This window comes from Mustela lutreola, chromosome 9 (genome assembly GCF_030435805.1).
Source record: "Mustela lutreola isolate mMusLut2 chromosome 9, mMusLut2.pri, whole genome shotgun sequence".
Lineage (NCBI taxonomy): Eukaryota > Metazoa > Chordata > Mammalia > Carnivora > Mustelidae > Mustela > Mustela lutreola.
The window spans coordinates 111,747,256-111,770,034 of record NC_081298.1 but is presented as its reverse complement, the minus strand read 5'-3'; the positions used below and the strand labels follow the sequence as shown (position 1 = coordinate 111,770,034).

General features: G+C 53.8%; 1 protein-coding gene across 1 annotated transcript; it reads left to right on the top strand.

The window, feature by feature from the left end:
• Positions 1-11,386: 11,386 nt before the first annotated feature.
• PKDCC (protein kinase domain containing, cytoplasmic) lies at positions 11,387-21,600 on the top strand. Its single transcript, XM_059188475.1, has 7 exons — positions 11,387-12,207; positions 16,549-16,671; positions 17,324-17,595; positions 18,265-18,344; positions 18,596-18,703; positions 20,246-20,419; positions 20,646-21,600. Exons 1-7 carry the CDS (start codon positions 11,569-11,571, stop codon positions 20,729-20,731), a joined length of 1,482 nt encoding a protein of 493 aa, XP_059044458.1. The 5' UTR covers positions 11,387-11,568; the 3' UTR covers positions 20,732-21,600.
• The last annotated feature ends 1,179 nt before the right edge of the window (positions 21,601-22,779 follow it).

The window sequence follows — 22,779 nt, the reverse complement described above, 5'->3', positions numbered from 1 at the left end:
AAAGGAAGAAGATGTGTTGACAGAATAGATATAAGAGGATAAAGGAGTGGGATGAGTTAAAGACACCTCTAAGATCTCCAGTCTGGGAGACTAGGAGGGTGGTGGAAGGGGAAGAGGGTAGAAGCCCTCCAGGGAAAGTGTGGGGCCAGAGGAGTTAATAAACAAAACCCCCAGGAGCTTCACGCTCCCTTCTAGAGCCCAGAGATGTCCAGAGCCTGGGCAACAAAAGAACCCTGTTCCCTGACAATGTGAACACCATTAATGAAAACAACAACTTTTATACAAACTTTTTTTCATGCACTTCAAAGTGATTCACACTGGCACCTTATTTGATCCTCAAAACAACCGCAGTCCGTATCATTATCCCCATTTTGCAGATGAAAAAACTGAGGCACAGAAAGACTAAACAACTTTCTCTAAGCCACACAACTAGTTAAGGGCAGAGCTGGAAGCAGAAGCCTTCTGGCTTTCAGCTCAGAACCCCTCCCAGTGCCTGTTGGCAGCCCAGGAGAGGGCGGGGCCTGGAGGGGCAGGTGCCCTGAGTCACTGGGGACAAGGAGTCTGGAGCTCAGAGACAGGGTCCACCCCAGACTTCAACAGCACCTCCAGCCTGCTCCTCACACTCACATAGGGCGTAAGTCGGGAGCCCAGGGTTGGAAACGCCAAGTCTAATCAGACCTCACAAGCCCACAGATGGTTTGAATCAATGTGCTACCTTGATAGGAATAATGAGGAGTCCTGAAGACAGTCTTATGCCAGCTCTATCCGTCTGGACAGAGAACCCTATCTTTCACAAGAATTTCCCCATCCAGGGTCCCATCACCAACCAAGCGGGGCAAATCCTTCAGGAGGATGTCCCCTAGACCCACATCACACCTGCTCCCCGGCCCCCACCAGCAGAACCACCCACAGATTTTCCAAAAATTTTGGCCTCAGGTCTGATTTGACATGCTCTTGACTTCTCGGGCTTTTCTCGAGGCTGAAAATGGTTCCTAGGGAGAAACAGGTGACCACAGGTTACAAGGCCGGGCAGGGATTGTGAGGCAAAATGGTATGGTAGATGGACCTAGAGCCAGAGAAACGAAGAACCAGAAAAATGTCCCACCCACTTCCTGACAGAGAGAGTATTCCCAATGTGCACTGATTCATTCAATCAACATGACAGATGTCACGATGACATTTCCTTTGATGGGATACCTGACCTCGGGCACCCAGATCTCATGAAGTTAATCAATCCATAAGGTCACAGACTCCCAGCAACAGAACTAGACCTACAATCTAAAAAACCTCTCCTCTTACTGTGGGAACCTATCAGAGCCAGGACCCCCAGAATGGCAGCAGTGGCCGTTCCCCAGGGAAAGCTCAGGCTTAGGATCTCAATCCCCCGCCCCCAAGGGTGGTCCTGTGGGCAGGGACCTACTTTAATGTAATTTGGTCCTGCTCCACTCCTTGCCTAGCAAAGCTTAATTTGAAGCTTAAAAAACAATGAAGTTAATTTTTGAAAACCTTTCATTGAGTTCCATGAGACCCCTATTAATTTTATTGTTTCAATAAAGCATTTATTTAATTGTCTCCAGAAGGGCCCTGTTAAATGCACAGATGTTACCTGAGTCAGAAGGGAGGGAGCTGGGAGCCTTTTTTCACCCTCTCCCATTAGCACATTAGCAGGATTCTGTTATTGGATTAACTGATTGTCACCTTAAAAGTCACAAAGTAGAGCCCTGATGGAATGAGACACAAGGCAGGTAAATTCTGGGGAGCCATTTGGGTCACAGTTGCAGAAAGCAACAACCCAGGCTCATGGTAAAGAGATTGGGTTTGTTTAAGACAAAAGGAGAGCTTCCCCCCCTCCCCTGCTGATGAGGAAACACTTGCTCTTTAGCCGCTGGCACAAGGTTGATGACCCTGAAAAAAATCAGAGAACAGGGACATCAGTAGATGTATGCTATCCAAACCATAGGAGTTTGAACTCAAGCCTCAGCTTGAGTTGACAGAGGATTGGGGAACATCACTTTCAGTCCTTTCACAATTATTTACTGAATACCTACTACATGTTGCCACGCTACAGCAGTGAACAAAACAGAGCCCCTGCTCTCATGGTGCATACATCCTAATGAGGGAACACACAGACAACAGAAAATATAACAGACATATCTAGATAATTTCAGATGATGAGTGCTCTGAGGACAAAACAGAGTGATTTGTAGGAGTGGTCAGAAGAGGCCTTTGATAAGACATTTGAGCCAAGACCTGACTATAGGGAGAAGGAACCAACCACAGGAAGATCTGAGAGAAGAGCTTTCCGGGCAGAGGGAACAGCAGTGCAAAGATCCTGAGGCTCCATTTTGAGAAGAGCATTATCAAATGACTAAGGAATCAAAGGAGCATTATCTGGGGAGAGACCCAAGAGACCCTCTAGTGTAAAAATATGTCAAGAAATAATCTTAGGACAGAGAGTCCTCATCCGTCTTTGTGTCCCTGGTTATTTGTTTGGTGTCTAGCACACAATAGGTGATCAATAAAAAAAGGATTGAAAGGGAAAGGAATGAGAGGAAAGGTAAGATTGAACATGTAGAGGGAACTTCATTTAGATTACTTTTTTAGTCAACAACCAATTAAAACAGAAAGAGGAGAGAAAAAACAGCTGAGTCTACACATTAGGTCATTTGTTACTGAGCCAAGAAATGCCCAAGGGAAGGGGTATACAACTGCCTCCATCTAGGAGATCAAAATGTAACTGAAGAAACAGTAATAGTAATCACACCTAAAATTATTATAGGCCCTGATTATAGCTTAAGCGATGCTTCTGCAGACATTTCCTGTTTCTCATGAAATAGAAAATAACACTATTAGTCAATGTTAATGAATTGTCTATAGGCCCCGGCACCGTACTAAGGGATATACTGGGAACAGAAATCAAACAAGGCCCCACTTTCATAGACTATATAGCCCAGAGTTGACACACTTCAACCAAATGACACAAATGAGAGAAATTACAGTCACAATGAGTGTTGCGGTGAATAGGTACAAAGGACTGCAAGCACCCATACATACTGGGGGTGATCAGGAAAGGCTTCTCTGGGGAGGTGTCTTAGGAGCCAAGCTCTAAGGAAGAGTGGAGTCACTAGGTAAAGAGGGCACACAAGAGTGTTCCAAGCAAGGGGAACAGTACGTGGAAGGAGAGAGCAAGGTGCACATGAGAAGCAGGGGAGGATAAGTGGGTCCTGAGCAGAGACAGGGAGGCAGGGCACAGTGAAGGGGGTAGCGGGAGTGGATAAGGCTCTAATAGGGGGGCGGGGCTCAAGACAACACAGAAGAAAGTTTGCCTTTGGCCTACAGGAAATCAGAAGCCAATGGAGGTTTTACGGTATCTTCAAAGACTTGAAGGGCTGTCTGGAGAAAGATGGTTTAGATTTATTACGATCAAATAATGTCTTGGTTCCCTGTAAGAGAGTAAGCTGTCCCCATGACAGCGGGGCCCTGGTTGGCTATTTAAATGCCAGGGAGAAGTACTGCCTAGGCAGCACCACTGACTTCAACTTTTTCACCATCAAGGGTCCCTTTTACTCATCCTGCTGCCCCCACAGACTCCAATTTTTTTAGAGTCTATTTCCTAGGATACATTAGCATCACAGAATTCCTCATTTTTCTTAATAAACAACGAATGTCATTCAGCAGGACAGGAAGCCCAATGCACGCAATTCTGGCCACAAGTAAAGAAATTCAATGTTTCCTGGGGTGCCTGGGTAGCTCAGTCAGTTAAACAGCTGCCTTTGGCTCAGATCATGGTCCCAGGATCCTGGGATCGAGACCCGCATCGGATTTCCTGCTCGGCAGGGAGCCTGCTTCTCCCTCTCCGTGCTGCTCTGCCTACTTGTGCTCTCTATCTCTCTGTTAAATAAATAAATAAAATATTTTAAAAAAAGAAAAAAGAAAGAAAGAAATTCAATGTTTCCTTTGGGCAAACTTATCACAAATACGTATAATTTCCTATAGGCTTTCTGAGATATTGACAACAGCCCCCCACTTCCCAGTACACTTACAGACTCTGGGACATCCTTCGGCTCCTGGCTGAGAACTACTCTTCTATGGCCCTACCCAAGGTTTCTTCCAACCAGGGTACCCTGAACCACAAGGTATAGCTTCCTTGTGTTCAAGCATTTGGGGAAGCAGCAATAAATGGGAACTAAAACAATCGAAGAAGGGCTTGCTGAAACAAAGAAAGCCTTGAGATGGGCCTTGAAGGATGCACAAGCTTTGGATAGGTAGGGAAAGAGCGTTGTCAGGCAGGAGCAGCAGAATGTTCTCTAAGATTTGGTACAGAAACCAGCCAGGCAGCCCTGTGGAGTCAGGAAGTATCTGTGAATACAAGAATAGAAAAACTCAGTCGCAACTGACTTTAAACGCCAAGCTGAATTATCCTCTAAATGACGGGGAGTCATCAAAGATTTTAGAACAGGAAAATGATGTGTTGGAAGCAATGTTCTTGGCAGATGAATCTGGTGCCCATACATGCTTCGAGGTGGGAGGGGAACTTCGAGGGGACCCAATCAACAGACCAGATGTGAGAGGAAGAGCCTGGCCGGAGGAGGATGGCAGCGAGCAAATAAAGGAGCAAATCCAAGAGACATTCTTTTTTAAAGCCCAGGACTTGAATTTGAGTTTAGAAGCAGCAGAGAGACAGTGAGGTGTCTTGGAGCCTGATGGTACAGAAATGAGACAATCACCAGAGGAAGCTCATGGAACTGGGGGAGAAGATAAATGCATGGGCCATCTTAGGGAGTTTTTACCCCATCGTTCATGGTGGCTACCTCTATAAGAGGGGTTGGAAGGGCAGGCAAGGTGGCTTTCCCATCTTATGATATATAATCTCCTTTAATGGAGGGATTTTGTGTAATTTCTACTTCCTTTTTTGTGCTTTTTCAGATTTCTCAAATAATTATTTTAATTTCATACAGACTCCCAGAGTCTCGTTAACCCTTTCACTTGTGATTTTATTCCCTCTCCCCTTGTGGGGAAGGGGAAGGACGGAATGATCCACAGGGTCTGCCGGGGTCTCTGAAAAACACATTGTCGGGGTTCAGTCTCTAGTCCTGAGTCTGTGGGTTTCGCCGTGAGTGAGCGGGGGAGGGCTCTTCAGTGTACCTCTTTCTGCATCTCCCTCCCTCTCTCCTCACCGGCTCAGATAGCATCAGACAGCCGTCTATCCCTGTCAGACAGCAATGCCAGGCTAGGAAAGACTGACCTTGGGATTTTTACAGCTGAGATCAGCCCAGCCCGGCCCAGTCCGGGGACTAAACCAACAGGCAGCAGGACCAAACCTGGAAGAGGACGAGCCTTGCACGCACAGGCATCTGTGTCCAAATCCCGGCTCTGTCACTGGTTACCTCACCTCTCAGTACGTCAATCTTCTCATCTTGAAAATTGGAGATAATAATAGTATTTATTTCCTAGAGGCATTAAGTGGAGCAAAGCATGATGAAAGGCATTTAATAAGCGTGCCCTATCATTAGTATTAATATGAACAATAAAATAATAAAACTTTATGACCAAACTCTGTTGCCTGGAGACAAAGATAACCTTAACACACTTCCATCTTGGTTCCCACTGGTGGCGTGGATTTGCCTCTCCCCATCTCCATGCTGACTGGAATTTCCTTATCCCAAACCGACAACGAACGGAGAGAAAAACCTAAATCGGGGCCCAAGTAGCACGGTGGTCTGCTCTGCCCCTTGAAGATGTGTGTGACATTCGACAGATTCCTTAATCTCATGAGCCCCAATTCCCTCCTGTATAAAACAGGTGTGACCATACTGACTTCACAGTGTGGGTCAAGAAACCAGAAAGTTCCTGGTACACAGCAGGCTTTCGGCTCAAGATGGTTCTCCGTCAGGGATCCAGGGAGGAGCCGGTTCTTTCCTGCTGGCCCACCCCAGACCCTTCCTCGGTGTGAGTCCCTGATGGTATGGAGGGAATCTTCCCAATTACACCGTAAGCTCCTGAGGGCACAAGCAGAACCCAGGTCTCCTGAACAGTAAGGAGCCATCTTCTTCCCAGGCCTCGGTCCCAGCCAGCCTCCTGGGGCAGCCAAGAAGAGGGAGAGGACTGCCAGCCCTCTAGAGGTCCAGAAGCAGATGCACAAACTCAACAGCCTCCCTTTCCTCCCCTTTTCTCTCCACTTTCCAAACCGCAGCCCTGAGGTTGCATGAAAAGAACTGGTCCTATCTGACAAGGGCCTAGAAGGAAAGTTGGCCCCATGTACCCTCAGGGTGCATTCGGCTTGGTCAAAGAAGGTATAATGTATCAGATCCAATCACCCAGCTCCTATGCTCCATTCCCATCCCTCTCCGATGCAAAGGCCTCTGGACAAAGGCAAAGGTCTCCCTTCACCACCACCACCACACACACACACACACACACACACACACACACACACACACCCCGGCCCGCCACCAGAGTCCATCCATCACCCAGTCGTGATCCAATGGTCAACTCTCCATTCACCTACGAGCCTCTCCAGCTGCCCCAGAACAGAGGTCCTGGAGTTCAGCTCTCACAGAATTTCAGTTCTGGGCTGGGTCCAACACGAAGGCAGGCCCCCCCCCCCTTGTTCCTTCACCCAAGTAAGGGCTCTAAAGAGGTACCTCTCAGCCTTCTCTGTTGTTCCCCCTCCTCCACCCTCCACCTCCTCCAATCAAAGGAAGCAGTGTAAGAGGAGGACTCCCATCTCAGCCAATGAGGAAAGGGAGAGAAAGGGAAGCGCGGTGCAGCTATCTGGGCTGGTGGGTGAGGCTGAGCAGGAGGGGAGGATGGAAAAAGAAAGAGTTCTGCCCAGAAGGGAGACTAGAAGGACCCTTGGGACCCCAGACCCAGAGACAACAGTCTGGGCAGTGAGAGCTCTCAGAGGCTACAAAGCCTTAAGTTTGCTAGGGTCCTGGAGGGCCTCACCCACTGACAGGTTCATGGAGTCATAATGGCTCACGTTTGCATCTGGGAACCCACACAGTGGAACCAAGCTCTTTTCCAGAAACGAGTAGAAAGATCTCTCCTGAGTCACAGCTTTCTGTCTCTTTGTCTGACTATCTTTCTCGGGATTTGAGGCTTTGTCTCTATCTCCCTGTATCTGTGTCCTGTTGTCTTATCTTGTCTCTTCTCTTTCTCCCTCTGCCCCCATCTCTGTCTCAGATCGTTTCTTGGGGACTCTGCCTTGGGGCTCCCGCTCTCCAGTGTGTAGGAAACCTGACCTTCATCATCTGTTTTTTATATTTTGGAAAGTCAGCCTCACTTCCTACCTGAGGGAAGTGGGGGGTGGGGGAGCCAGCTGCCTGACTCCACCCCTTTCCCTCCCTCCTCCTCGCCTGAATCCATCCCCTCCCCCAGCTTCTTGCCCCAGAGAGGCCTATCCTGCTCTCAGTCACTTTGGCATCAGTCAGGCCCTGATTCCTTGTCTTCTCCCCACAGCTCACTGTGGGGCCGGCAAGACAGCGAGACCTCTTCTGATCAATTGACCACTGGTTTGCTGATTTGGAAAAAAGTGAAAACTCCAGGCACAATGAAAGCCCAGGAGGCTGAGGGATTACACCAGTGGAAGCCAGAATGGAAGTCAAGTCCTTTCTGCCTCTGGGCAGAGTTACAGCCAACCAGGCAATGTGGTCACAGATGTTTATTTGTTAGATATGACTATGAATTCTAGCAATAGATCACACATACTGAGGGCCTGCCTTGTGCTGGGCACTTTACATGTCTTTGCGTTTCATCATTCAACAACTTCACGTGGTAGGTACCAGAATTTTCTCCCATTTTCTTCATGAGAAAGCTCGACACAGAGAGGTCAACTGTCTTGCCCAAGGTAACTCAGCTACTGAGATTTGAACCCCGGTTTCTCTGACTCCAAGTCCCAAGTTCTTGACTCTACATCAAAGTTTCCAAGATTAGAGAGATGTATTTTGTACATTTCCTTTTAAAGGAAATAAATCCACAGAACTCTGAGGATACGCCATCAAAGTCCCAGGGACCCAGGCACCACTGTTGCAGAAGTGTTGTAACTCGCTACTTTCTGGGAGGCCTAGAAGAACCAGCTAGCAAAGATACACGCAGTGGCTAGAAGAGAGCACTTCAGGAAGGAGGAGCTGGGAGGGCAACCTGGGAAAACACGGAGAATGGCTGCAAGTCAGGACACAGAGCAGGCACTGGGCTGGGGAAGTCTGGCTCTGAGCGGGGAAATGAAAAGGGTCCAACAGCACTGGAGGGAGGGCTGGGGAACCTCACAGAGGCCCAGCGGTCCAGTTCAGTGTATTCTCCAAGTTTTCAAGCAGGAGCAGAATACTCCAAAAGAGATGTTTGAGATCCGGGCTGAAGGTTAAAGGGAGACAATGAAGAGGGCTTCTGAGAGGTTGGCAGCCTGACAAAACATGCAGTTAGGAGGTATCTAAAAGACATTTCCAGAGAAATCTAGCCTTTCGGAGTCTGAACTCTCTGACTCCTTCCCAAGGATTGCTCTCCAAGTGAGTCTTTGGGTTGGGTAGGGGTGTGGCGGGCAGGAGAAATCAGGAAGACAGGGCCTGTCTGCAGCCCTGAGCCTTCACAAGAGCAGACACTCTGGGTGACTGTGGCCCTGAGCGACCGCTGGAGGAAGACTCTTGTAAAGATGGCATTCAGTGCTCAGAGTTGGACACTGGCCTGAGGAGGAGACTGGCCCTGCCAGGTCTCTGAGAGCAGGGGATCAGGGGGAGGGGGGGCGGAGACACACTATAGGTGCTGAGCTTGAAACAGTATTTTGTGCCTTTTTCAACTCTTTGAAAGGATGGTTCTTCTCCCTGGGTGGCGAAAAAGAAAAAAGAAAAAGAAAAAGCAAACAAGCAGATTTTGGTTAAGAACTCAAGAACTGCCAATTCAGAAATTCTAATCTGTCCAAAAGTGCAATCCCTTTTTTTCAGAGGCCAAAAACCTATTTCCATCAAAGATTGTATATGTCTGTGTGTCTGAGGGCTGGCAGGGAGACAGAGTGGGTGTGAGGAGAGAGCTGAAATGCCTTTGTTCCTGTGTATAGAGCTACTGCTCCATGGGCTTCTACATGTGTGTTGTATGTACGTTTGTGCCTGCTTCTCAGGCCCCTGTGTGCACTGAACTTTCAAACCGTGATAGAAACACTGAAGTTTGGCAAAGATATCATAGGAATAATTGTCTAATTTCAGAACATGTTATTATAATACCTACTTGATGTGTAACAAACTTAACAATGTTCGCGTTATATGCACCAACTCTAAGTCAGAGACTCACGATGCCAAGTCTTATCTCAGGGGCTTCTCCAAGATCCTAGAGCAGAGCAGGCCCCAAAGAGAGCTCTTAGGAATATCTCTCCCCCCATCCCCCACCCCCCACTCCATGGTGTCCTCCTGGATGTAGAGGTTTGGCTGGGGAGATAGGAGGAGATGGCTGGAAGAGAGGCAGAGCCTATCTTGGGAGGCAACCCTATTCCTCCCAGAATCCCCAGTCTGCACCAGTAGAAGAGAACAGCCTGAACTGGGAAGAGAACAGCCATTTGGGGGTCACAGAGGCAGAAAGGCTTTCCCTGACTCAGCAGTGGGCGCCAGGGGGGCCTCAGGATCTGCAAGCCTCCCTTCTTCCCCAGGGGCTGGGTTGGATTGAGGCTGTGTGAGGAGAATGTTTGCTGTTTGCTGCTGCTCCCTGTTGACTTTAGCCAGTAGCTCTGTTTACAAACCCAGGTTGGTTTTCCCAGCACAGTTAATTAGAACAAAGACATCTGGTGTGAGGACTGGGGAGGGCATCTGCTCAGAGCATTCCCCCCACCCCCAGCAGCAGTGGGCCAGCAACAGGGCAGAGCAGCTAAACAGGACCAGACCGAACCGACCAAACCCAAGGTTCTCAGGAGAACCATGGCTTTTCTCACTCTGCCTTTCCCATGCTTGCCAAGTTAGACTGGGCCCCAGTGCTCCAGTCTTAGGGGACCCCAAGAGTCAGGGATGGATGCCCCTAAGCCGGTAGAATCGCAGATGGGAGCTCAGAGACTCAGTCCTCTCCTGTGCCCTTCCATGTCCAAAAGAATCAGGCAAAGATTCCTGTCCCCTCTCTCTTCACAGGGATTCCCCATTCTGTAGGAATGCCAGACGTCTTCAGCCCCCTGGAGGAAAATCTCCCCTTTCTGACACCCCCTCACGGAGGTGTCCTTTTGACACCTTCCTGACTCCTCTCCAGCCAATCTCTGACACTGCGGGGAGGAAAGAGATTAACCAGCCTAGAACCAGAGGGTGGCAGGAAGGTGCCCAGGAAGGTGAGACGTTCTGGGTGGACAGTTCCAGGGAGGTGGGAAGTGGAGGGCTGGGATGGGGAGGGGCAGCGGCTTATCTCTCCCAGGAGGGGGGAGCTCACTCCAAACAGCTAATGCACTGGCGTGTGAAAGCCCCTCAATTAGCACTAATGATGCAATCAGGGAGGGAGGAGGAGGGACCAGAAGTTCTGGCGGAGTCAGCAACAACTTACACACAGGGTACACGCTCCCTTCCTCCGCCACAGTGGCCCCTTCAGACACACCAATGCACACACTCCACAGACAGCCCGGACCACGCAAGTCCGTGGGTTACAAATGCACTCTTGCACAAACTACTAGCATGCATATGGTTCGCGATCCGCAGCTCACTGCGGGGACCCCGAGGAAAGGAGCTCGATCCGGGGCTTCAGGGTTAAGGAAAATGAGAAACCAGAAAGACTTGGTGGTTGAGGCTGAATAGGGCATCTTCGATCCTCTGATCCCAGAGTTCCAGACCCACACAGGCTCGCAGGTGCCAGCCTCTCTACGTCCACTTCCCCACATCACCCCCACCCCTTCGCCCCGGGATCCGGGACTGGGGCGAGGAGCCTCCATCCCCAACTCCACCGGAGGGAGGTCCTGGGCTCCCGGAGAGAGCTCTGAAATCCCACGGACCCCCAGCACCCCAGAGCCAGCTGCTCGTCCCCTCCGGAGCCCGTTACCCGCCGGCCTCACCCCTTTATCTTCCCCACCCCGCCCGGCCGGCTCCGTTATCCGCCTCCTGGTCCCGCTCTCCGGCAGCCCCGGCCCCGTTATGCGCCCTCGCGCCGGGACCGGAGCTCCCGCGCGTCGCCGGTCGCCGCCGCCCCCTCCCCCTCTCGCGGCCCGAGCCCGGGGGGGCCCGCGGGCTGGGCAGGGCCGGAGCCGCCTCCGCGCCGCTTCCCAGGCCCGGACGGCCGCGGGAGGAGGTCCCGCTGTCAGTCAGCGGGGAAGGCCGGGCCGGGCGGCCGGAGGGGGCGGCGCCGAGGACGGGCTCCGGCCGGGAGCTGGGAGGTGGAGGCGGAGGGGGCGGGGGCGGGGGCGGCTCCGGGCCTTATAAGCGGCGGGGGCAGGGCGGGAGGGAGGCAAGTGTCAGGCCGATGTGCGGCCCGCGAGGGGCCGGGGTCGGGGCAGCTGGGGCCATGCGCTCGGACTGGGCAGGGGGTCGGAGGGGCGCAGAGCGGAGCCGCCTCGGAGCCTGAGCCTCCCGGGGCCGGGGCCGGGGAGCCGCGCGGGGCCGGCCGGCTGGGGGGAGGGGAGCGATGCGGCGCCGGCGGGCGGCGGTCGCCGCGGGTTTCTGCGCCTCCTTCCTGCTGGGCTCCGTCCTCAACGTGCTCTTCGCACCGGGGTCGGAGCCTCCGCGGCCAGGCCAGTCCCCCGGGCCCTCGCCAGCCCCGGGCCCGGGCCGTCGCGGGGGCCGCGGGGAACTGGCCCGGCAGATCCGAGCGCGCTACGAGGAGGTGCAGCGCTATTCCCGCGGGGGCCCCGGCCCCGGGGCCGGCCGGCCGGAGCGGCGGCGCCTGATGGACCTGGCTCCGGGCGGGCCGGGCCTGCAGCGTCCCCGGCCCCCGCGGGCCCGGCCCCTGCCCGACGGCGCCCCGAGCTGGCCCCCGGCTCCCGGCCCGGGCTCCTCGGGCTCGGGCCCGCGCCTGGGCTGCGCCGCGCTCCGCAACGTGTCCGGCGCCCAGTACGTGGGCTCAGGCTACACCAAGGCCGTGTACCGGGTCCGCCTGCCCGGCGGCGCCGCGGTAGCGCTCAAGGCGGTGGACTTCAGCGGCCACGATCTGGGCAGCTGCGTGCGCGAGTTCGGGGCACGGAGGGGCTGCTACCGGCTGGCGGCCCACAAGCTGCTCAAGGAGATGGTGCTGCTGGAGCGGCTGCGGCACCCCAACGTGCTGCAGGTACGACGGCGGGGGTGAGGGGGTGAGGGTGCTGGCTGGACGTGCCCAGGCCCGGTCACTCTCACTGGAAGGGAACCCTCGGGCATACAGATAAAGAAACAGAGCCTGGGTGACTGTGCTCAGGTTAAGCTGGGGGCAGACCCCTGACCGCAGCCGCTTCCCACCACACTACCCCTACTCCTGAGTGAGCTGGCTCTTTACCTATGGAGGAACTCCTGGGTCTCTCAGCTTACACCCCCATATCCTTTGAAGACAGAGGCCAGGACAGAGGGTCACAAAACTCGAGGCAGGAATGCGAGTCTTTAGTACTTAGGACCCTGCTTCTGGCTGGAGCTGGGGTGTTGAGCACCAGGGAAATGACCCCAAGCCAAGACACAGAGGTCATCCCTGAGTCAGGATTCCAACTGCAGTGATAGGGCCCCCTTTCTTGATGGAATCTCAACCCCCAACTTCTCTCAACTTCCAGTAGCTTGTCTGGCTTTGCAGATGGGAGGGGACAGCAACAAGGTTGGGAAGGGCCGGAAAGAGACCCTGTATCAGGCTTGATTCCCGGAGAGCATCCCCCATCCCCCATGCAGAAGCCACTGGAAGGACTAGAGGGAATTGGGTAGTAGGCCAGAAAATGCACAGCCCTTCCCAGAAGTGACCCCGCCATTCTCCAGGCCTTAAAAACAGCCCTTGGATCATTGAGGAAACTTCAGGTTCTTAGCTCAGTGCTCAGAGGACAGACTACATGCCTGAGGGTCTCAGGGTCACATTTTCAGAGCAGATTTAGTCAGTGGCTGGAAAACTGAAAAGGCCAAATGCCCAGGTTCCTACTAAATGGGACTCTGTCTTTCCTGTTCACTGGGGGGTGGAGGGGAGAGATGAGACCCCACCTTGTCCCCTCCAGTCTAAACTAAGAGACTGGGCCTCTCACAGCCCCAGTACTGCCCTAACACACCCACTTCCACCTCTCCCCCAGCTCTCTGTCCTTGAGTCGGCCCTAGGATTAAACAAACTCTTCCCTTTGCACATGTCTGAGCAGACTGAGAGGGGAATCCCTGACTGGTCTTGGCCCGCTGAACAGAGGGTGCGGGCAGACTCCCCAGCAGAGGAACCTGCCAGCAGAACTGACCAGAAATCTGGGAGTCCCTCCCTCCCTTTGTGAAGACTGAGATAGACCCCCAAGCCTGCCTGGGTATTGCAGAACAAGCCAGAGAGAGGCCAGGGAGCTATTTATATTCCTGCTGACTCCAGGTCTCCCCAGGCTCCCCCAACTACTGTGGGACACTTGTGACCAGGTCCTAGGCCCTGAGCTGGTGGCAGGAGATCAGCCAGAGCCAACAGTTGCGGGCAGCTATGCCTGGTTGCACAGCTGACATTGTGCCTGGAGCTTCAGGGAGTGAGCGACTGGTTACGTGGCCATTCTCACTGGGAGGATCTTGTTCTCTTCGCTTCCTAGGGGCTCTTGGGAACTTTTTGGCAACCCTGGGGTATCAGCCAGACTCTGAGGCAGTGGAGAAGCAGGACCTTAAGTGTTAGTTAATTGACTCAAGCGTCCCCCCCCCCCCTTAGGACAGGTTTGAGGTTTTGATGTGCTCTCCTGTCTCTTAAGGGATTTCTCCCTCCTTCCCTCCCTCACCCACCCAAGCTTCCTGACCAGCATCTAGTTAACTGCCCCCATGCATCTCACAGAGCGGTCCTCCGCTTTCATGTCAGGCCCCCGCCCGATTCTGAAAGCACCCCCCCCAAATAATATCTTTATCACATAGGTAATACATACATATTACAGCTGAAGAGTTTTCACCCGTTCCCTCACTAGACCAAGACTGGGTCTGTCTGAGGTAGGCTGTGTGACTCTTACTGGGTCATACTAGGGGCAGTTGCCCTAGGGCACAAATGTTAAAAGGTGGGGAGAGTCCCAGGCCTTCCCCTCTGGGGAAAGGTAAAAAGCTACCATCAGCGAGAAGAAAGGGTTCCTGAGTGTGACTTTAGGAATTGTTTCAGGGCAATGTTCCTCATGTTTCCTCTGACCGCCAGCTAGGGTCCCTCTGGCCTCTTCTGCAGGGCCGACTCTGCTGCCACAGAAGCCTGCTGTGGGGTCTTCTTGCTCAGGAGGCTGCAGTGAGGTTGTGCGAGGAACTAGAAATAATGTCTTAATACCTCTTACTCATGTAAAATTTCAAAACCATTTGACTGCCGAACCAGGGAGGAGCCAAAGAATGCTTCTTAGAGTTCTGGCTCCCCCGGGCCACCTGAGGCCCCGTCCCCATCTCTGGCAACCCCAAAGTTGATTCTGTAAGTTCTAATTGAAAATGTCCAGGTAGATGTCCCACCGTGCGCCTCCCAGCACTTTCTCTGGTCTCTGGGGACTGCCTGGGCAAGCTTGCTCTATCCTTCTTCCGTCAGCCCCCCCCCTCTCTCTTTCACACACACACACACACACTACTCACATGATAGATGCCTCTATAGCCCAGGGTCAAAGGGCAAAAGGGTCTTCCCTCCCCCCAACCTCCACAGTTCCAGGATCTCAGGCCTTAGAGGGGGCCCCATGCCTACTTGGGCCCAGATTCTGGCCCTGCTAGAGTATATTTCTTCTCCCAAACGAACAAAAGATGCAACTGAAATGCTCAGCCTCACGCTTCCTGGGGGGGTTAATGGTGTCTTTTTATTTTTTCCTGAGGGGTGTTGATTAATACCTCGTTAACAGCGCATTTAACGACCTCCGGGTGTTTAATAACCTTCAGAAGTTTCCCACAAAGGCTCAGACTCTGGGCAAGAAAATGAGAACCAGGCCCCAGGGCTGCTCCCCTTACCTACCCCCCCCACACACACACACCGGGGCCTGGGGCCTCCCTGGGCTGATGCGAGGTGGAGGAGCAGAGACAGAGGGAAGAAGAGAGGGTGGCTGGGACTGTCCCCTGATCCCCCAGTTCACAGCCCCAATGATCTAATGGCGGCCCTGAGCTGGGCCTGCTCTCAGCTGGCTCCAGGAGCTGAAAGGGCACTCCTGGGACGGATGAGGGTCTGTGAGGGCCTGGAGTGGATCTGGGAGGGGTGTGAATGATGGTAAGGAGGGTGACAGTATGCAGGGACATCTAGCCTGTAGGCTTGACTGCCCCCTGCACCGCAACCCCCCCCACCCCAGCCCCCATATTGTGCAGCTCTCCCCTCTCCCTCCTGTGGCCTGGACAACTCGGCCTTTGTGTTCCTACCCCACATGGTGTTGGCTGTTTTGAGCAGCATCTGATCCCCGGCCGATGTGCAGTGTGGAGGAAGCAGGGCTCTCTCTGGATGCCAGTTTAGGTGTTAATGACAAAGTCAGGCTGTGCTTCCCAAAAGTCCCTGGCTAACTGAGCTATACCAAGCCCACTCTCCGGCCCTGACCCTTATGAGCATGCCCCCAAAGAACTGATCTTCCCCCAGAAACATCCCTTAACTATTACTGCCATTGGGGGGTATGACCACCCCCACCGACATATGCAAAGAACACCCAAGGCTGTGCTCCTTAGCTGCTTTGTTCTTATAAATGTTTGTTACCAGGCCTCGGGGAGCTTCTTTTTCTGCCCACAAGACCAGAGCTGAGAAAAAAATGAAGTTGCCAAAAGTCGAAATGATAAGGAATAGAGGACAGGGACGCCTGGGTGGCTCAGTTGGTTAAGTGTCCGCCTTTAGCTCAGGTTATATTCCCAAGATCCTGGGATGGAGTCTTGCATCAGGGTCCTCTGCCTGCCTCTCCTGCTGCTTGGGCTTGCTGTCTTTCTCTCTGACAAATGAATAAATAAAATCTTAAAAAAAAAAAGTTGGGGGGATTGAGGACTGGAGCAGGGGAAGAGGTGTAATACCCATTTGCTGGCTTGTTGATTAACAAATGGTATTAGAAAGAACCAGGCTGGGGAATCCAAATGACATAAATTTGAATGCTAGCTCCTGCATTTATTAGCTGTGTGACATTATGCAAATTACGTAACTTCTCTGAGTTAGTTTCCTCACCTGTAAATTGGAGATTAATAATAGTACCTAGTATGTCTGCGTAAGGTTATAAGAATCAGGTTATACGTGTAGGACATTTAACACGGTGCCTGGTACATGGCTGATACGTGGTGTCCAGACCTGCCCATTTACCTGAGTGGCAGGAGGTAAGAGGCAGGTCCATCAGCAGGAGCTATGGCTGCAGGGGCAGAGGGCAGGCTTCCCTGGGCAGTGCTGCTCTTCTCTTCTGGCCGGAGCTGAAGCAACCATCTGGGGATGGGGGTGGGAGGCGGGTAGTGCAGAGGGAGGGGGACCTCTGACAGCCCAGCCCTTCTCTGTCCCCACCCCGACGCTGTGACCTAATGACCTGCCCTGGGCCTCCCCCAGCTCTATGGCTACTGCTACCAGGACAGCGAGGACATCCCGGACACCCTGACCACCATCACAGAGCTGGGTGCCCCTGTGGAGATGATCCAGCTGCTGCAGACTTCCTGGGAGGACCGCTTCCGAGTGAGCAGGAAGGAGGGCTGGGCCCTGGGCTCCTTGCTGGGATGGTTTTCCCTTAGAAGGCCTGTCCTCCACAGTAGCTTGGACTCCTCCTCAGTCGGAAAAAAGAAGGAAAGATGGAGCAATGCTGACTCGGCTATCAGCCAAAGGGTTAAAAAAAAAAAAAGAAGCAAGACATAGAGGATCCTGGTGTTTTGGTGCTCCTGCTCCCCTTACACACACACACACACACTCACACCTGTACACACGTGTGCATGCATGCGCACACGCTCGTAGCCTGGCTCTAAGAGGACCAGTGTCGTAGGACTAGAAAAGACCTTAAGGTCATCTTGACCCTCCCTCTATTTCCACGCACTGGACTAAAACCCGCTCAAGATGCAGCTTCAAGGGAGGAAACCTGGTATCCCCAGACTTTCATGCTGCCTATTTCCTACCACATTACTCTCAGGCTAGGCTTGCCCAGGGTTAATAGAAAATCACTGGCTTGCTCTGTGAGGCCCCTGGCTCTCAGCCCTTAGTAAGCACTGGGGCCTTTAAGAGAAAAGCCAAAACCACCCCCTGCCCCTGCTCCCTGCCCCAAAGGGCTGAGCCCTGGAATCCCCGAGACCCACTCCCAGGAGACAAGCCTATGAGCAGCCTTGTGTCTGCCCCTCAGATCTGCCTGAGCCTGGGCCGGCTCCTTCACCACCTGGCCCACTCCCCCCTGGGCTCTGTCACTCTGCTGGACTTCCGCCCCCGACAGTTTGTGCTGGTGGACGGGGAGCTGAAGGTGACAGATCTGGACGACGCACGCGTGGAGGAGACGCCGTGTGCCAGCAGTGCTGATTGCATCCTGGAGTTTCCAGCCAGGAACTTCAGCCTGCCCTGCTCGGCCCAGGGCTGGTGTGAGGGCATGAATGAGAAGCGCAACCTCTACAATGCCTACAGGTGACCTCCGCCCTCCCCCACCCCAACCCAGGAAGGCCAGGGAGAAAGAGTGGGCCCCAGGAGGGCATGGCAAGGGGAGAGCCCACATGAGGTTCAGGAAGCCAGCCAGGGTGGGGAGACTTGGCCTTGTCCAATGGAGTGGCAGGGGTGGGGAAAGTCTTCCACCCACTTAAGAAGGGAACTTCAGGCTCCTGACAATGATGCTAAAAATAGTCAGCTCCAAGGAGAATCTGGGGTGGGGGTGGCAGCTGGAGGCCTCTTAAAATAGTGTCAGATTCAGATGTAGGGCTGGTGGGACGGCACTACCTCTTCTTCTCCTGTCCTTCACCTCTGGAAGCTCTTCCCTGGGCCCCAGCTATGGGGCTGTTGTGACAAGGATCAGCTCAGGGGACAGGGTGATACTGGGTGGTGGGGGAGTCCTGGGGACGTATGGGGTAAATAGACCTCAGATTGTAGGGTGGTGTAAAGTTAAGGGGTGGCCTTAGGATGTGCCCTGATCCCCACCCTGAGTCAAAGTGGACTCCTTATTATGCTCTGGGGTTATGCCTAGGTCGTAGGCCTGAGGGATCAGGCTCCTTGGCCAGAGTACGGTTCTGTCCCAAGTTGGGGCAGAGGAAGGATGTGTCCCCAAGGCCAGAGCACTGAGCCCCTGGTTTCTCTCTGCCCCAGGTTTTTCTTCACATACCTCCTGCCCCACAGTGCCCCACCCTCACTACGGCCTCTGCTGGACAGCATTGTCAACGCCACAGGTGAGCTCTCCGAGCCCCATCTGCATCCCGTCACCCTCCCGCAGCAGGCAGGGGGACAAGAATGACCCAGGACAGTGTATGGCCCAGAAGCCATCATTTCCCAAAGTGGCATTCTGTGGCAAAACCCCTTCCCAGTCCACTGGTCATCTAGGCCCAAGGTCCAGAGGAAGAGTGGGAAAGGCAGCTCGTTCCCAACCTCGGGGAGGGGTAGAAGCCCAGGCACCCACTCATAGCTACACTGTGCTGTGCAGGAGAGCTCAGCTGGGGAGTCGATGAGACGCTGGCCCAGCTGGAGAGGGTGCTGCACCTGTTCCGGAGCGGGCAGTATCTGCAGAACAGCACAGCAGGCCACAGAGCTGGTGAGTGGCTTCTGCAGGGCTCCAGAGGCCCGGAGCTGGGGAATGGGTGGGAGGGCGAGTGACCCCCTTGATTGGGCTAAGTGGCCTGCCCTCCTAAGCTTGACCATTTTTAGCCTCTACTTGGAGGCCTCTCCTCTGAGCCAGAATGACTATAATTTTGCCTTGACCTTGAGGAGGAGTAAGGGGGCACCGACGCCCCTTCTCTAATGGCTCTGGACCCCACTCTGTATTGACTGTGTGACTTTGAGAAGCTTCCCTACACCTTGAGCCTCCCTTTTCGCTCCTGTGAATTGGGTTTAGTATTTCCTGCCTCACAAAATGCTTATGGGGATTCAATGCCAGGCAAAGTGTGTGTGAGCAATTAACTTGGTTCCTGTTACACAGCTGGACTGCAATTTTTGTGTGGGCTTCTCTTTCCCTCCTCGGCCCTTCTGGGGCTAGGAGGGAGGCTGGCCGAGCCTGTGACTCCACTCGGAAACCAGCTGAGGAGCCCAAGAGCTGAGGGAGAATTCGAGCCCCTGCTGTCAGTCCCTCTGCTGAGGCCCTGGGGTTTATCCTGATTGGCAGGGGGGGCCAGGAGTGGGCAGCCTCTGTATTCAAGGAGCTCTGGCCAGTCTTAGGGGTGGGGGAGCCCTCGTTAGCCCTGTAAATAAAGTTTAACGAGGTGAACAATGGCTGGCTCTGTCCCTGAGGACGCCGTTTATGGGGCCATAAATCACAGCCAGCCCTGGACTTTGGTCTAGTCCCTGCTAGAAGAAGGAGGCAGGAGGGCGGGGTGGCCAGAGGCCCAGGGCTTCTGCAGGTGACCGGCCGGCCACTGAGCAGCTTCCTGACTGAGGAGCTCACACAGCCTCTGAGGGCCCTTTCTGTGTAATGGGAAGAATTTTCCTCCAGCCTCCTCCCCCCAGACACCTGATCTGTGGGGTCCCCAGTGGTCATCTTTGTGTTTCACAGTCATTTGCATCCCTTTTGAGAAATCCCCAACTGCCTGCTCCCAGAGGAGCTTTCCTCATCTCTCTCCCTAGGGCCTGAAGGAAGCGGGACCCAGGGGTGCTCTAAACTCATGCTAAACTCAAGTGTGGTCTGCAGACCAGCAGCGCCAGAAGCTGGTTAGAAATGCCCACCCCCATCCCCACCCCAGACCCCCAAAACCGGGATCTGCAGCTTAGCAAGAATCCCTGGAAATTCACAGGCAACACTGAAGTTTGAGGAGCCTGGCCTTAAATGTAGAGAACGTCCTCCCCTCAAGCTCTGAGTGTGCGTTTATCCCACTCTGCGCCCGCTGTCACGTGCTGTCAGAACCCACTGGGCACCCTTAGATTTGGGAGCTGTGGGTCTCCCAAACCCCGAAGCTGAGCTTTGCCTTTCCTGGGTGCTCAGGCCAGTTCCACAGCGGTAGCTGCCTTCATCTCCACGCGAGGGTGACCGGGCTAGCGCTCAGCTCTCCACTAGGCAATGAGTCTTAGCCATCCCAGGAAGCAGCCCCAGAACCTCCTGCCTGGAAACAGGGTTCTCATTCGTGCTCCATCCCCAAACCCACAGAGTACCAGCGCCTCCCAGACAGCACCATCCTCCAGGAAGACTACCGCTGCTGGCCCTCCTACCACCACGGGAGCTGCCTCCTCTCCGTGTTCAACCTGGCTGAGGCCGTGGATGTCTGCGAGAGCCACGCCCAGTGCCAGGCCTTCGTGGTAACCAACCAGACCACCTGGACAGGTGAGCCCGCGGGAAGGGAAAGGACAACCTGAGGGAGGTGACAGGCGTTCCCTGGAAGAGACTGACAGGTAGTGGTCGCCTGTCAGAAGCCGGCTTTGATGAGAAGGCAAGAAGGTTGGAATGATGAGAGACAAGTCTCCCTGTCCTCTAGGCAGTCCTGTCGGGGAGAGCGGCCCCCACCTCCAGGGAGGGAAACAGCCCTGTTACCTCTCACCTCTGCCTCCAGGTCGGCAGCTGGTATTTTTCAAGACAGGATGGAGCCACGTGGTCCCTGATCCCAACAAGACGGCATATGTGAGGGCCTCAGGCTGACCTCTCTGGGGGCTCAGCTGCCAGCGGACCAGCCCCGCCCGCTGGGCTCGCCTGTGGAGGGAGGGTGTGCCTTGCACTAGCAGCACTGCATGTCGCCTGCAAGCCCCCACCGGCGAGGCTGACATCCCAGACAGTGAGGTAACCAGGACAACGTGCAATAATGCCAAATGTTAAAATGTGAGTTTACCGGTCTAGGTATGGGACTGCTGGCCCCTGGGGCCAGGAATCACAGGAGCCGGGCGGGGGTCTGACTGCCTCTCCAACCCTCTGGGTGGCCAGCAAGGCTTAGGCAGATACCCACACTAGGGGCTTCGGCCCTCGCTGGGACAGTTCTGTGGGCAGCCCCACCACTGTGTTCATAGTGTGAGAATGTAGCCAGGGCTCCTGCTGCTGCTGCTGCTGCTGCTGCTGCATGTCACGATCTGGTGGGGGCTGCGTGGGGACAATCGGTCATGGAGAGTTCTCTCAGCTGAGCTCCGGACAGAAGACTTGATGGGGATGCTCTGGGATGTGTAGGATTCCGCACCTGGGGAGGCCGCCTCTGGCCACCCAACCCTGGGGCACCCACAGGCCAGCACAGGGGCAGGGACAGAGGAGCACACAAGGTATGAGCCAAGACATGGGGTCAAGGAGCAGGTTGCTGTTTGAGCCAGGACCTGGGGTGGGGGTGGGGCCGGGGCCTTTCTGCCTCATTTGCTTTCAGTGAAAGCCGCAAAGCAGCCAAAACCAGCCTCTCCCCGCTCCTTGGAGTTTGTATCTCCAGAAGCTTTTGTACTTCTTGTTCATTAAAATGTTTATTTTTGTAAAAAAAAGAAAAGAAAAAAAGGAAAAAAAAGGTCAATCAATTAATAAACAATGTTTCACGGCAAGGACGCTTCCCAAGCCGGTTTCTTGGACTGACTGGTCCTCAGTTAATGTCTTTGGTGTTTGTTTGGGGAAGTGGGGGCAGGAGGTTATGGGGGATGACTTCTGGAGGAGTGAAATCTCCATGGCAAACACTGAAGTTGGCAAAATGTGTTGGCAGGCCCTGCTCCCATGGCGCCGCCTCCCTCCATGGCCCTCACATCCATCCGTCCGGATGATCGACAGGAGGGACTTCTATCCCCAAGGACATTCTTGCTTTAACACACACCAGTTCTTTATATATGGAGCTTTTATCCAAAGGACTAGTATCCTCATGTGGGATGTCAGCCACGTTGGGGGCCTCTGAGCAACCTATAGTCAGGTCAGCTTTGTCCCATATGGGGCTAGGCCTGGTCATCATCACCACTGCCCACCACAAGCTAACGGGCAATTTGTTTTACTGAGCCTTTCTCTGAACATGAAATATATGGAAAGTATGGAGAAAGGAACGTCTATAGAAAGACCAGTCCCCTCTACCTGGCTTTAGGAGGGAGGGTCTAGCAAGTATGTGGAAGCCCAGAGGAAAAATGAGGACCTAAGTGTTCAAGATCAATCACACTGAGGCCAGAGGGAGCCCAACCTGATACACATTTTCTAAGCTGAATCCTGCATCTTCTCTCCTGTGCCCTTATTCTGCTTCTAGAATATTTTCAAAGCACACGGACCTTTGAGGACTTAAAAAAGAATAGCCAAACTTTAACTCAGAACCCGATTTCTCCTTAACAAATGTGGTTGTTGTAAGCCCTCATGTCCTAGATGGCCCTGCGGTTCTAAGGGATTGAGGAGGCAATCTTAGTTCTGGAATCCTAATCACGGATGCTACTCAGACCCTCCAGGTTGCAACTCCCTACCATGGCCCACACCTACCACATCTTGCCCTTGGCTTCCTGGACTTGGTGACTGTGGGGAGGTCAGAGCCACCATAGCAGCTCACCCCATGACTCAGCCATGCTCACCCCCCTTCAGGCTCCACCCTTCCATGGAGGACCTCTGCTTTGTTCAGCCTCCAGACCCCTTTCCTCAACTGAATTCACTCGTTACAACATGTGTAGCCTGCCCCATGCCGTCCAGTGTTAGATTTCCACTGCCCGCTGTTGTTCTCCAGCTGCCAACCAGCACATGGGGTCTTGAGGATAGGAGGACAC

Excerpts from the sequence above, each read along its gene's own strand:
- PKDCC (XM_059188475.1), top strand. The coding sequence starts at position 11,569 with ATGCGGCGCCGGCGGGCGGCGGTCGCCGCGGGTTTCTGCGCCTCCTTC. Across the intron at positions 16,672-17,323 it reads CCTGGGAGGACCGCTTCCGA|ATCTGCCTGAGCCTGGGCCG; the intron begins GTGAGCAGGAAG and ends TCTGCCCCTCAG. Across the intron at positions 18,345-18,595 it reads CAGCATTGTCAACGCCACAG|GAGAGCTCAGCTGGGGAGTC; the intron begins GTGAGCTCTCCG and ends TGTGCTGTGCAG.